General features: G+C 40.1%; 1 protein-coding gene across 14 annotated transcripts in view; it reads right to left on the reverse strand.

Annotated features, from left to right (window-relative positions):
- The window catches only part of plekha6 (pleckstrin homology domain containing, family A member 6), a 56,726-nt gene extending 40,737 nt beyond the window's left edge, over positions 1–15,989 (reverse strand). For 7 of the 14 annotated variants that reach the window (XM_058630731.1, XM_058630729.1, XM_058630741.1 and 4 more), the window contains exon 1: positions 15,674–15,988. In XM_058630731.1, coding sequence (XP_058486714.1) covers positions 15,674–15,774 — 101 coding nt within the window. In that variant the 5' untranslated portion in view covers positions 15,775–15,988. Of the gene's footprint in view, positions 1–5,143; positions 5,291–15,673 lie in introns of all 14 variants that reach the window. The other 7 variants (XM_058630733.1, XM_058630728.1, XM_058630730.1 and 4 more) reach the window with 3 other exon arrangements.
- Positions 15,990–16,434: the final 445 nt, after the last annotated feature.

Genomic DNA, 16,434 nt, shown 5'->3' on the forward strand with positions numbered 1-16,434 from the left:
CAGACTCTGAGCTGTGAGAGAGTTGGTTATGGAAGTATTACTCCCGCACATCTTCTGACATGGATTTTGATTATCGGTCTTATTCTTCTACAAAGACTAGAGATTGAAATAGAAGTGCAATTACCACAAGCTACAAGGTCATGAAGCAATATCATTACCAACAAATTCATATGATATGATCATTTTAAGCCTCGACCACCCGGTGGTTGTACTGTATGTCTCCACTGACCAACAGTCTACAATATTAAAATATAAAAGTACCCCAGTTTTCACTGTTCTAATGTCCAGGAACACATTTGGTGTGGTCACTGCGGCCTTGACCTTTGGCCACCCAAATCTGAACAGTTCATCTGAGTCCAAGTGAACAGGGTTAAAGTATTAACCCGAGATGTTGTTACACAAATGGGATGTACTGTATGTGCAAATGAACAAATTCTAAAATATAAAGCCTCTGACCAAATAAGCTGTTACCATGGATATGTTTACACATATCCTGTCAGGTATGACTGAAGCGTAACAACAACTTTAAATTCAAGAAGAAGCACTGGAGGTTATTTTCAGTGGTTTATGAGCTGTGCAGTTCCTTCACTCTTAAAATATTTATGTTAAAAGTCTTGTTCCTCTGTGTGTGTTTTTTTAGGTTTTCCAATGTTTTGTATTGCTATAAATGTAATGTTTTATGGTCACATGTATGAAAGAAAAACATCTTTGAGACTTGAGAGACATTTTAAAATCCTATTATTATAATATTTACTCAACTTACTTTGCTCAATTGATTCATAAACCAATTACTCTAAAAATCAGTATAGACTGAATGTATGCTTTAAGCTCAGTGATAACCTACATGATAACATTTCTAGTATGTAATATACAGCATCATGTAATTCTTCAAGAGTCTAAAGGACCAGCAAGTCAGTCTTCCAATATACTGCATTCATTAGCTAGATGTACAAACCATCATTACTCGATGTCTTTTGACATTTTTCACATTAACAGAGTTACTGAAGGGAAATGTTAAGCATCTGTAACAAGGATCTTCCCCCAGATTCACTGTCAAGCATCGCGTGTCTCCACTCTATGACTCTGGCTCCACCAGACAGTTCTTTATCAACATACTGATATGACAAAGACACAGAAGCGGACTTACGGGAACAACACTCCACTTTTCTTCTCTAACGAGGCTGGGAGAGGAGCTCAGGACATATTCTGCAAATTCAACATTTAAAGTGAGGAGGAATTGCTGGCTTCAAGTTAATTAGCTGTGGCCAGATTGGTATAAAACAAACACAGATAACCCGCAGGATGTTGAACCCCATGTGATAAACAACTGAAATTTACTGTAGTTTGTATTAACTGCCCAACTATCAATCACAGGCCTTCTCTATTAGGGACACACAGTGTTAAAGAAATATTCCTGATAACTTTTGAGCAGTTTGCAGTTCAATGTTCCCTAATTATCCGCAATGGCATGTTCACAGATAACACCTACACACTACCCAACATCTCACTAAACAAGGGTGGGAAAATGCCCTGGTACTTTTGAATAAATGCAGAGATTCATCTCTCTAATGTGGAGAAAGGAATTATGGAGTTAAGACTGCAAATGGTCTCTCTCCAGTGTTCTGTTCAGGATGTTTTAGGTGTGTCTAAAAACACAGCTTGATGACACACTAGAGCCATAATTAGCATAACTCCTCCTCCTGCTGTAACAATATGAAACCCCATGTTGTGCTTCATAAGGGGTTTTACCTGCTCTGCCAGTTTATTTAAAGAGGAGGACTTTAAGTAGAGAAGAACAGAAAGTACAACAGACATCCCCCCCCCCAGTGTTTCACAGCAAAGTATGTTGCTGTATTTTGCATTATTTGAGACCTCATTTTTCAACAGTGACCAGTTCTGGACCAGTTGAAGCTTATAGACTTGAGCAGTAGACCAACGAGAAGGGAGTTACAGTAACCAGTGCAGGATGTAACCAGGGTGTGAATAATAATGGCTGTATTGTTGCTTAAACCTAACCACGGTAATGTTTACCTCAACAATTATTAAAGTAAATCTAGAGGAACTGGTTGAAGTAGATAATGTGACTCCATTTACACCCAACTTAATAAGCATGTCTCCTATCTAGACTCAGTCTAAATATCATTTAAAGCAGGCTACGTTCATATCTGCTATTCATCAAGTATTTATAACATATTTATGTATTCACCCTTCTCGGCTTATTATCTGCATTGTTTGTGGAGTGGATTAATTTATCTGTTTGCCTTGCTGCTGTATGTTTGGCGATTTGGGGACAACATGGCAAAAAAAAATGATGACATGAATCTTGACATGTGTCGTGTTGCATTTTCCCTGCCTGTTGACAAGTTTGTTCAAGAAAATAGATGGAACAAGGCATGACTCTGCAAGAGGATGACTGCAGGAGCCACAGTTACTGCCGACGTCATTAGGCAGCATCAGTGTCAGTCACTTTAGGTGGTTTGATTACTGAGCTGATACACAATGATACTACATGTGTGTTCTTCAGCCCCAGCAGCCACAACAGATGCCTCTCATAAATTACCTGCTGGTCTCATTTCATAAAGTCACAGCAAGATCAGCTGCCTGGCCCAGTTGGCAATGCCAACCTACTTATTTACAAAAGACTGAGCTGTACTGCCGTCTGGTGGACACACACACACACACACACACACACACACACACACACACACACGACTAATGTTGTAATTACCAGGAATGTTGCAAACACACATAATAGCTGAGCAACATGGGAAGCCTTTGATAGTTTTTTTGCAACCATTGCAGCAGCAGATTTTTCCTGCCAAGCTGTACATCATCCCACTGAGATTCCCCACATTGAGACAGCAGTTTTCAAGAACAATGATAAATCTCACTCAAATCACCAAAGCACAAAACAAATAAATGTACTGTGCACACACAAAACACAGCAAGTATGTGCATCCATATACCACATTCAGCACATGACTAATAGAAAGAAACTATGATTCCTATGTCAAAGATAATATGTAAATGACTTATACATAAAGATCGGGATGTGCATTAGTTAAAACATGGCCATGACATCCTACACATGTGGATTCCTCCACAATACTGGGCTAGAATTCAGTAGCTCAAATGATCACTTACATATGGACTTTGTTTAGATTGTAAGGGAGGCAGCCAGGAGGAGGAAAGAAAGAAAGAAAGAAAGAAAGAAAGAAAGAAAGAAAGAGTAGGTTAGTTGTAAGTAAGTTAGTTAGATAGTTTCCTTGTGGGGAATGTGATCCATGTGCGGTCAGTGAGAACTGCCCTAAGGGGGAAAGCGCAGATTTCACTTGAAAAAGAAACAATTGTTTCTACCTCTCCTCCTTACTGAGACTCCTTCACTGGCGCTGGCTGCTATTCAACTGTCAGCATGAGAGGGAGGGAGGGAGGGAGGGTTTGAGTATAGGAAAGGTGGAAGAAAAATCTGGAATTGATGGAGGCCAGTGTGATATAAGACTGTCTGTTGAGTATACTTCTAGGGATTTTCACTGAAAGATTGTGACCTTTTCTCATCCACTTAACTGAGGCACATTTCATTCAAAATGGTTTGTAAGGCCCAGGACATACCACCCTGAGGACCGGCCAGTGGCAAAGAACAATGACCAACCAGGCTGTTGCAGCAAAAAGCTGAACTCGCACACACTGCATCTGCTAAAGCTGAGGAGCGCCCAGCACGTGTGCTCTGCACCTGCATTAGAGGAAATTACTTTACTTAGAGCCAAGCGGCAGTAATCTGTAGTCATCCGTGAAAAAAGGGAAACGGGAAGACCTTTTCACCCGTAGCTCATATAAACTGCACTACATTATCACTATAAAGAGACTCCATGTTGTATTTGCTTCAAAATGGCCAAATTACATTAAAGACAAAAGACTGTAGTGAAGAATGTTCATAAGTCACTGTTATGTGCCCTTTTGCCAATCACGGTGATTTCTCTCAACATATTGTCGGCTCCTCTTGATGCCAACAAGGGCCAACAGTGCTGCACACGCTGCTCTGGTCTATGGATGGACATCAACTGCCCCAATGTTCTGATCTGACATCTATTGGTCGCAAATTATTATTGTTCTCTGTTCTTTATTTGTACTCTTCTCAGATTAGGTTTGTTTAAGATTAAAAACTCAATGAAATGCTTAAGGACCCAATGGGAAAATTGCAGTCATGGGAAACCAATAAGGACCACATAAGGTTTGCCCATTTCATCCAACGTTCATGAGCATTTATGGCAACAGGAAGACATGCTGCTTTCACCTTTGCTCATTTACTCAGCTACTGGGCAGAGATCAACAAGAAATGATCATTATTGTTATACTTTCTGTGGATGTTGTAGTTTTGTATCCACTGTTGTATTCACAAGTAAGGAGACAAGTGCAGCCAAAGCTGGAAATTCATATACTTTGATGAAACAAACTGGATGCTTACATCTAATCACAGAACAGCATTATGCTCAATACATTATCAGACGATGCCTATTTGAATTCCTCTTGTAAGTTACTACCCTCTTGTGGTGGCAGCACACTATTGTCTCTGGAAGTTTCTCTTTCACAGGTGAACAGAGTCATGTTAACAAAGTGAGGTTGGTCAAGCTTCTGAGGGAGCCAAGCATCATGGACAATCTCTGACATGTGGCGAGCTATAACAAAAAAAGAGTACTTGTCAAGCTGCACTTGACTACATGTCCATATTGTATACTAATACACATATTATTATTATTACACGCATGCATGTGGAAACTGCAACCATCTCGACAGGCAGCAGTAGCAGGAACATGGGCAATCTCTGTGTACGATATGCAATAAATATGACAAGACAAACCATGAAGAAGCAGTCTCTCCAACACAGACGCTAAGTCCTCATTAGCCAATATACAGGTTAGCGTCCCCATTGGAATATAAGAACAAGCACATGTCCTACACACACACACACACACACACACACACACACACACATAAGCATTGACACATACAAACTCAAATACGTCACCCCTGACAGAAACTGGACACAAAGAGAGCAGAAACTAGAGATCCTTGCATCTCTCTGCCCCTCCTTCTCTCCCTCCACTGTTTCAAATAACACACGCACACGTGCAGCAGCAGCACTTACCTTCTTCCACCATCCCTTCACTGGTTTTCTTCTCTTCTCGTCTTTGTTGCTTTCTTAACTCTAGTCTTCCTGTGGCTTAGCAGCCGCCTACAACATGCTGGGACTTGGCTGGAATGGGCCAGTCTGCAAAAAGTCCATCCCGCCACTCTGAAGAAAATAAGAGAGGAAGGGAAAAGACGGGAAGAGATTCAATCTGCATGTGAACTGAGAATCGAAAGAAACTGGAAATTTGAAACCTCCAAAGCTCCAGAAACAATCACCCCCCTCCCTTTCTCCTCCCCACTGCTGTCTACCTCCATCGCCCTCTCTGCTTCTCACCCTCTCCTTTCCTCTGCCTCATCTCCCACTCATTCATTTATCACATCAGTCAGAGCACTTCATTCTGTCCATTTTCACTCCTTTCATTCCATTTCCTGTACATTTCTGCCATTGTTGGCTTTCTCTCTCTCTTCCCTCACCTCTGTTTTTTTCCCCTCTCCCTCAGACCTGACCCACATTTCAGACCAGACCCACATTTTCACAGTTTGGATGTTGCATGGCAGACAATCAAAGGGTCCACAGCAATATCAGCAGATGAAACAGTTTAGCATGAGGGTATGGCCTGTGTTTATTTAGAGCTGCTTTAGTCTTTAGGACAGCTGCACAGGTACATTTACACAAGTAAGCTCTATATTTAAAGCTTGTGTATCAAGCATTGAAGAGAAAGCCGGGCCGACACAATGTAGAGACTTTAATGTGTATTGTGGAGAAACCAGGACTCAAAACTACAGAAATGCTCTATATGATAAACACATTTCTAGTTTTGCATCAACTCAACTCACTTCACAGTTTTGCCATTCACATATATGTTCGTACGGCGCATTCATGTGGCACTTTTTCTATCACACACAGCCCAAGGACTGGAAGAGTCAGGGAATTGAACGATCAGGTTAAAGGATGACCTGCCCAGGCTCCTCCTGCCCCATATGGTAAACGGTCTAGCTTGAGCACTGGAAGAAAAGGCCACTGCAAAAATAAGTAAACATAAACTCATTCTTAGCTATATTTTACTAGTTTTAAGTTAAGTTTTGTGTCCAATAATAATAAGCTTTTTGATGCTCAAAATGTCAGACTGAGGCAGATTTAAAACATTCAGCTACTTCAAATAAAACTGAAAAGAAAAGAAAAGAAAACTAGTTTCTGATTGAAAGTTAGGGAATTATCATGCAATGACTTAGTTAACAGAAAAACCTGGTTAAAAGTGGTTAGGCCATAATATTTATGAACAGATTCTTTTTAGAGGCCAGAGGTTTTCTGGTTTCAGTGTCTAATTTGACTAAATAATAGGATGTAAATAGTCAGTGTGGAGTGCAAAAGAGATGGAACACAATTGCTTGAGATTGTTACCTTTTTTTCCAAGTGGCTATAAAAGAAATTCTAATGCCAGAGTAATTCAAAAATAGTTATGCTGAGACCCTATACTGACTGAACGGCCCAGGGCAACAATTAAAACACGCGCCAGCTTCAGATCAAACACACATCCACAGTCTCCTTAGTGTCTGAGTGAGTGTTCACCACTCACCCATGATTATGGGTGTATACTCTGCATTAGTCACAGGACGCCACTCTGTGGAACACAGGTGTGTCGGGAGGAATCTCTACATTACATGATGGTGCTTTCAAGGACAGGATGAAGTTCATGGCCAGAGGGCTGTAACTCATTCTGCAACCTCCACACACCTCCATTCACATGTCCATACAAGCCTCTGCCCCCCCAGTCTATGAAGTCTCATTACTTCATCCAGACTGTTTTGGAAACTCACCGGAACAGACTCGCATGCTCCCACACTCCTACTCTGCGTCTGCCAAATCAAACACCTTTGTTGCTCAGACCCAGAGTGCGGCATCATGTTTAAACTTGCACTCAGGGACACAACTTTAAGGGGCACAATGTGAAAACAACCACCTTCTGATTAGTAGATAGACTGACTTGGCCTACAATTTCCCAATACAGTGAAGTTATGAAGATACGCTGACATTATATTTAGACAGATAGGTGACTTTAGGAAGAAACTCAAACTCGGGCACTTATACCACAGTTACACTCAAAGCAAAAGCTGCTTCATGTGCACATGATGATGATGAAGATAAAGAATGACGACAGATTGTGAGACTAAATATGTTAGTTTGCAATTGTCATGAATAGTGAACAATTTTTAATTACAGTTGTCTACATGTGATGATTTAACTTTTGATTATATTTCATTTCTGTCTGTTTTCTTATTTATGAATTAATTTTGCATTGTAAATGGTTTGTGTTTTGTGATTTTTTTTTAGCAATTTCTCACACTGTCTAAAGGTGCAGTCTGTGTAAAGAGATCATATATCAGGTTCAGTCCACTAATGTGTTGGGAGGCTGCTGGCAGATTAAAATATCTAATGTGACACGATGATGTCAGCAGCTCATATCTCTACAAAGTGCACAGTGCAACATCCTGCAGTAGCAAATTGCACATGGTGTCTTAATTTCATTATCACAAGAAAATGAGACTTGCTGCCCCGAGAAAACAAGTTAATTTATCTCTTTATCATGAGATAAATGGCCGTCCTCGGCCTCTGTACAGACGTCACCATTTAAAGACTCCACAAAATGAAAAAAATAAAATGCTACCATTACATTTATGATGGAATGAGCTTGAAACGTGAAACGCAGCTCATCAACTGGTGAGGAGCAATTGTTTGTTTCAATATGGTGGTTGAGGATGAGAGTGTTTAATAAGTGTTTAACGGATTTACTGTGCAGTGAGATATACGAGAAGAATCTTCTAGCTAAACAAATTAAAAGAGGCTGAAGATTCAGAGTCATATTATTTTGGTTACTTTAAAATAATGACAGTTATCATGGTCCGTGTGTGTGTTTTCCAGGTATTGCTCATGTTGTGGGGACCTAAATCTGTTAACAAGTCCCCAAAACGTAAATTATTATATTTTACGATGAAGACATGTTGTATTAGGATGAGGTCAGGGTTAGGTTAAGGTGATGGTTAAGGTTAGGGTTAGACCAGTAGTAGTTAAGATTAAAGTAAGTCTCCAAGAAATAAATGTAAGTCAATGTAATGTCCTCTGAAGTCATAGAAAACAGACCGTGTGTGTGTGTGTGTGTGTAGTCATTGCTGTGTACTTCCAGAAATAACTTGTGCATGTACATCCACTCTATAATCAGTGTGTTCCCATCATAATTTGCTGCTGGCTGCTCCTTCATCTCCCTGCACAGCCTTTAGGGCACAGCCGTCACAACCATTCAGTGGAAGTAGATGTCACCAAACGTCTCCCTGAGTGGGACAGTAGTATCCACTTTTTTGGACCCCACAAAGATATTGATTATGTTTTTGTTTTGCTTTGTGAATCTGCTTTGATTCCATTTTTTTACTGGACAGATAGTATTTTAATGCAAAAAAAAAAAAGAGTCTGTGACAGATCTGTTTGAAAAAAATCTGTTAACTTCTCTTTGGCACGACAAGGTCTTACGTTGCTTCCCAGAACGATGCTTGAAAACAAAAGGTCGCAAGTCAATCAAAAGGCCGACAAAGATATTATTAGCACTATAAACAACTCTTTTCTCATTTAGCGTTATGGTTTAAAGTGACTTTCCAAGTTTATTTTCTTTCTTACAGTATACACTTTTGGTTCGTCTCGCTAAACATTTGCATTATTTTTACTATATCAGAAAAAAATGATTTCAAATGAGAATAAAGGGTGAGGAATCTTTCCATCAGAGAAGAGCTGCAACTTTTACTAATCCATGTGAGCTTACCCAGTCCATCACAGCTCAGCTTATCACCGCAGAGTTAATTCAGTGTTTGTGTGACTAGTATGGCTGTAGCCCATGGAAACACAAGACATTAACATGTTTGATTTTTTTAGAAAGAACCCTTTGTCTTTTGGAATGATGAATGAAAATGTACAGGAGCAGTAAGTTATCTGAGCACTATTATTGATGAAATACTGACATAAATTGTCATGTTTACTTACAGCAGAAACTGTGTATTTTTAATATGGACAGAACCATGTTAGCACTACACAGTTTATAGAGAGGACACAGCACAGTTTTTGTATTCAGTGCCAGGGAATCACTATCTTTGCAAAACAAAATCACAAATATACAATGACATGTTGTTAAAGGTCCAGTGTGTAATAGTGTGTGTATATGTTCATATATGTAAATAATTGCTTTTAAAATAAAAATAGTTTTACAATAAGGCCTGTATGTACTTTAAGTGGAAGCTTACGACACACTGAAGAAGAACAACATCCTTCCTGGTATGTGACGGCCACAGTGGTTCTTCTTCCACACAGGGCCTTTAACTTGTAGAGGTTAGTGGGTCCTGTGGCTCAAGACTTAAGTGTGTGGACACAAATCACTCAATCCAACATGTTTACATGTCGCCACAAAAACACATCAACAACTCCGTTAAGCAGATAAACAACAAAACCACTGGCTACATTACTATCACTGCAATACCCAGATTAGTTTTATGTACAGTAAAATACTTCAGCAGTCATACAGTTCAGTCACTGTAGCCATTTGAAGCTACAGTGTGGCTGTGTCAAGCAAAATGACACAGGATGAAAGTGACTGAAAACACAAAGAAGCAACCGTGAAATGTTTTAGAAGTGAATTCTACTGCTTTAAAAAAAACAAACCCAGGGGATTCAGACGTTTGACGGGATCATGGCTTCTTGCTCCTGCACTGCTGCTGTATGATAAAGGACATACAACTAAGGTTACATAGTTTCTGTTTACAGAGACCAAACTAAATAATATCATCCACATTTAAAAAGAAATGTTGATGATAAGATATGACAAAATGCAGATGTATTCAAAAATATTTCCTTCAAGTTATTGTATTCACACAAATTAGTCTGTATAGTCCATATGAATAGAGCACTGTTTACCTATTTATGACCCTTTTTTTCTCCACAATAAAAACAGATTAGGCTTTAACTTGCAGAGTAAGGACATGCAGACTCACCCCCTCTTCACCCACAGGATTTTTTTCACTGTTATTAAACCTCCAGCCAAATAAATCCCGAGGCTTGGCGGCAGAGTGCATACGCCGGGATTTAAAATTAGATGACCTTTGACCTTGTCTGTGTTGCATGTTAGAGAGGACTATGAGACCGGTGCAGCGAGTGTGTGTGTGGCTATTCCAAAAGAAGAGTTTACACTCATTTAAAAACACGATGGACTCAAACTCTTTGATTTGTCTTGTTGATTATTTATTCGATTTGTAATATTACATTTCAGGTGGCCTCTCACAACTTCCATGAACCTCCAAAACTCCACAACACTCATCAGGATCCCTGATAAGAATAACACAGTCAAACTAAGTCTGTAGCTGACACACACTGAAGTCCTGCCCCTGACTCAAAATAACTCATACATTTCCGTGGGAATCAGTTGGAATATTCCTCTCATCCTGATTAGACATGTCCTGGTGGACAACACCAGTGACCTCACAACTGAGAGAGGGGCATCTGCATTCTTAAGCAGAGTGAGGGATGAAACCACAATAGGAGGGGCAACAGTTATATAACTGAGTTGGTGTGATGATGATGACGATGATGATGATGATTATGATGAAGGGTGTGTGTCTATGTGTGTGTGTGGTCAGCAGGGGCACAGTGATTACCGTGCTGTGTCTGACAGGCAACAATGAGAGTTATTATTATTATTATTATTATTATTATTATTATTATTATTATTATTATTATTATTATTATATTAGAGTTATTGCTGAGAATCAGTAAGCAGAGTGGAGATGTTTGTGACATGTGTGGCTAAAACCTGACTGATTAAGAGTTCATATTTCTGTATGATGTTCTTAGATTTTGTGGCAGCTCTGTATCATCAAGCAAAGTAAGCTCAGTAGACTGAAACTTAAATGTGAACTGGATTGCATGTTTGTTTGTTTTTCAGCACCACGTTAGAACATCTTTATCAAATGTGTTGAACATTAACATTTTGATATTAAAAGTATCCTCCTGACATTGTTGGTTGAGCCTTACAGCATCCTACTGTTCTCTAACACTGTGTCTTGTCATGTCTTTTCTTCCCCCATTGTAATGTGGTTTGGACAGAAGCATCTGCTAAATGGGGAAATGTGACGTATCCAAAGCATTCATAAATAAAATAAGCTTTAATAGTCAGTCCCACCAGATTATGAATGTGTGTGGAAATGACATGGGTGCAGGTGGTCTCCAGCTGTGCCGTCATGAACAGTAGAAGAAGACAAAGGCCATTAACAAGTCCCCGAGGACACAGTGAGAGCAGGTGGAGAAGAGGGGGGGGGGGGGGGGGGGTTTGAGAGACTGGGTCAGAGCCAACATTTTCACGTTTATCATTTTGTCAATATTCACATATGTGTGGCTAGGCTATAGCCGGGTTAGTGTCTCTGGTTTCTCTGATTACAAGTCTCAGATGAGCTGCACAATCAGCCCAACCCAGCTAGCCCTACAAGGACAAGTGTATAAATAATGGATAGATTAAATCACTCCAGTACACTGTAAACACTGTCAGTGTTCATGTTAATGTACAAATGGATGTCTTTCATTTTCAAAAGCCACAGAAAACAATATACTGTCACTGAAGTTAGCACTTGCATCAAAATGTGAATAAAGAAAAGCACTTTATGAGGTTTTCTTATATTAAACCATCAGTCTTTTCTTTTCGTTTTCCTTCCGTACGCATATTATCCAAGTGCTACAATGTGTTTAAACATAAACACAAAACATTCAGCAGTGCCGCAGCCTCAGTACATAAATATTGTTTCACACGATTAGACTTCAGAACAGGAACTATATGCTTGCTTTGTGCGGACTCTTTTCATTTTTGTTTCCCGAGTAGTAAAATGACGTAAACAACACATTTATTCTAATTCTGAACATGTTGAAATCCGCATGTAGCTGATTCATAGACACAGCATAATTGTTAAACATTTTTGAAACAATACGGCGTGCAGTAAATCCCCAACCACTGTGTTTCAGAAAACTTTACCCAGCACACACACAAGCCCTCCTAAGCTCATCTGATGCATTATAAATGAGCTCTAATCTAATAGAAATGCATTAAAGATGCTTCCTGTGTGGTAAGTGAGGGTAAGCGGGTTTGTCACGTGCAACTGCCAACGATCCAGTACAGTCTTACACCTTCCAATGTTTCTTTTAAATGTTGTTATAAGGACTGTATTAGACAAGTTACAAATACTCAGTACTCTTAGAACACCTGATCTGTGGTGGAGATCAAGATGAAGTCAACATCTGTGCTCTAATTGGACCCTACTTTGTGACTGGATTATTATTAAAAATAGACATTACTTACTATTTTAGTGTTGCATTCGCATACAGTTTTTCTATCTATCTAAATAGGAGCATAATTACAAAATGGTCATAATTGTATCTTGAAGAAGACAGTGATTATTAAACTAGTGATTATAACCATAAAGAAAATCAGGAAAATATTTACTGACATTTTTAATATAAGTGAGAAGCAAGCTAATTTATTTTACAAACACAAACAAATTTGACCCCTGGATCACAGGTGTCAGGCACTTTGACATTGGCTTCATTCTCTAGACCTGTAGACCATGTCCACTATTAGTATATTCAATCAAGAGAATATTTGTGTAAACTCACCAATAATATTATTTTTCATACTTAAATATATATTGTCTTCACATGAACAAACCTGAACTTATAATGCAAACTACTGTATAAACACTGATGTAATGTAACAGTTTATGCTTGAGTTAAGTTATGTTTTCTGTTTCTGTGCATTTTATTTATTTTCTGTTTTTTCTTGTTGTTTTGTTCATACTCAGCCACACCGGTGTCTAGTTAACCTCCCTTCCCTTGTGTATTCAAGCTGCATGTTTTAGTTTGTCATTTGTCGGTCCAGCAGTTTTTGTTATGATTGTTTTCTAGTTTACGATGCATTTGCCTGTGTGTTTTTGGATACTGGAGAGATGTGCTGTATAAATGGGTGTGGATGGCAAAACTGTGTTATAAAGTGCTTTGATAGGTCATCAAAACTAGAAAATCGCTATATAAATATACACCATGTGCCATCCAATGCCACCTGAAAGCCTCAGGCTGAACAATGCAGTGTCTACAAACCAGTACTGTATTATCTGCCCTCTCCTTTTCCACTGTATTTTAACTAGATATCGTTGTCTCTCACCCTCACTTCATCCTGTGTATCTCCTCTCATTCACCCTAACAGACTCTCTCCTTAATTTCTCCTCTGCCTTCCCCTCCTCCACACATCTTTTGTCCCTACTTTTCAATCTGCGCAACGAGGCTGTCCCATAATTGTGGCTGTTGCCATGGTTGTAGTACATGTGAGTCTCTGTGTGTGTGTGTGTGTGAGTATGTGCGTGTGTGTGTGTAGGGGGGAGTGTCTGCATGCCAGAGCAGAGTGAAGACAGGTACTTAACCTTTAATTCACTTCACATCGCATCCATTAGCAAATTAGAAGATAAATAAATATAACTTTTTACTGTTACATCTTGCAGAACAGGAAAGGAACTACACATGAGCTATAACGTTAAACTCATTTAAAGCAACACTTGGTTTTGCAGATCTAATTTTTTAATCTCTTGTCCTCATCGATTACAAAATGTATCTACAGTGTCTTTACTGGTTGTACCATAATGCCCATGCTCAGAGTAAAGACATGGCTTTTTCTGGTTATCCTTCTTTTTTATTAAATGCACCCGTTAAAATGATTTTGAAGCTGGTCATTTAAGGGGGGAAAATGTAACGAATTGTCGAAAAAAAAACTACTCTCCAGCTCCGTGGCTTGTGACAACGGCTCACACACATTACTGAAACATGGTTTATCCAATCCCCTCCAAAGACTACGACACACACAGTATTAGATGACGGGGTGTCAGCAACTCTTTCTCTCTCTCTCTCGCTCCCTTGAGCACACACACAACAGAGTGAGGCTGAATGCTTGAATCAAAGCTTCTCATCCTACTTTGACTCTGATGAGCTCTGCTGGGAGGATTGCAGAGGAATTGGCTGGGATTAGCTTAATACTGCCATGTGGCATTTAGCACAGCCCCCGATGACATGCAGACACGCCCACAGGAGAATCTCAGTCTGTTTTTAATCAGCGCGTGTGTATCTTAAGAATGACTCTTCCTTTTAGCATCACTTAGTTTTGTTTTGTCAACAAACAGGCAGCATTGTGCAGAAGGGAGTCTGCGAGCCAGACACTGCACAAACTGCAAATTGTCCACAAAGGGTTAACACGAGTGGATGATAATAATAATTCATACACAATATAAAATACACATAAGATTCAGAGCTGGTCCCAACTAACATAGGCCAAAAGGCAGGGTACAGCCTGGACAGGTCGCCAGTCCATCGCAGGGCCAACATACAGAGACAAACAACCTTTCATTCTCACATTCACACCTACTGCAATTTAGAGTGTCCAATTAAGCATGTTTTTGGTCAGTGGGAGAAAATCAGGGAACCTGGAGAAAACCCACCCACCCACACACACACACACACACACACACACACACACAGGGAGAACATGCAAACTCCATACAGAAAAGCCCTTGGTTGGACCAACAGTGCTAGTACAGTCTTAAATATAAATATTTCAGGTTTTCAAGTATTGACAAATGCTGCATGATCTTCCTTTCCCAAAGAGTCTGATTTTATTTTATTTTATTTTTTTTTTTAAGACTGTGATGGACACGTTTTTTTTTTTTTTAAAAAAAAAGAAAAAAGTGACACAGACACGAGACCCAACCCACCCCTGTGTTTTCTCGCCTGCATCTTTTCTTGTTGCTGGGACCTCAGACACGGTCAGTGTATGTTACGCCCTGTTTGTGGTTAGCACAGCTGAGAGGCTGAGTGGTAATTACATCCTCAGACAACACAACATTTTTACCAGAACTACATATGCTTTGACACAACACACACACACTGTCTATTTGACCACATTTACCACCAACTTTACAGCGCATGCTGCCTATGTTATTGTTCCACCCAAAATGTGGGTATGTCAGCATGTCCGTCTTTCACTGGTCCATGCTGTGCTGCCAGCGAACATCAGCTCAGGTGGCATCCACTGCCGCACAAACCAACCCCATCTGTCTGTGCTGCTGCTCTTGTGTTCATGGTACAAACGGCATGATGATACGAGCCTGTACTGTGCCCAGTGTTCACTGCATTCTGCTCAGCGAAGCAGAAACAACAGACAGAGGCTTTCACCTCACACACTTGCAAACCAACCAATGAGCACATTAATTTTAGACAACACATGGAGGGGGAAGCAGTGAATACATAATTTATTCCTGGCTCCAAATACACATGTACGTTCACTGGAGCTACCATTCTGGTTTTATTTATAAATGCACACTAGTGAAAATACTCAATCCCTAATCAATACACTTCCTTTTATTGCTAATAAAAACCACAGATTGAAGCCATGGTTCCATGAGCCAAACACACAACATGCATGTCACTCACCATGTTGCCTCATCCCTGTTGTTCTCTCTTACACATGTATTCCAACGTGTGTTTATCCTCTGATGAGCAGTGTGGAAAGATGGTGTGAGCGCACCATTCATCCGTCAGTCCTAACCATTGTATATGTCACCACCGCTTAACAATAGATCCTCCAGTAAAGGGAGCTGAGCAGGCGACTGAATGCAGGACAATAAAAGGCAATCTCTCCTCACACTGGGATGGTTGGAGGGAGGCTACGGAGCATGCCCGGTAAAAGCCAGAAAATCCCTGGGTATTAGAGCATCACATGACCACCGTCAGTCACAGTGCAAGTGGAGGAGATGAAAAGAGGGAGAGAAGGAAGGAGCAGCAGCAGCAGAGAGAGAGAGGGCTAGAGTGAATGGGTGGAGGGGGGCGACATCACAGTGCTGTTCAATTTTCCCTTTTCATTGCAGTGCTGGGGCACATAGAAGGAGGCATGAGCCAATGAGATATGAGCCCTGTCTGCTACTGAGAACCCCTCCCTGAGCACAAAAAACCAAGAGACGCAAACATGGACAGTGAAAGAGAGAGAGAGAGAGAGAGAGAGACAAAGAAAACCTCAAAGAGAGAGGCAAGACACTGGTACAAGGCGTCGCCTACGCACATGAAGACAAAAGGTAGCCATTAATGTTTGACCTGCTGTGTTTACATAAACACAGAGAAGACCAGAACAGGGACGACATCAAATTAGGAAATCTCAGTATATCTCTGCATCTCAGTAATATGCCAGATGATATCTG

This window comes from Solea solea, chromosome 6 (assembly GCF_958295425.1).
Source record: "Solea solea chromosome 6, fSolSol10.1, whole genome shotgun sequence".
NCBI classification, from domain to species: domain Eukaryota; kingdom Metazoa; phylum Chordata; class Actinopteri; order Pleuronectiformes; family Soleidae; genus Solea; species Solea solea.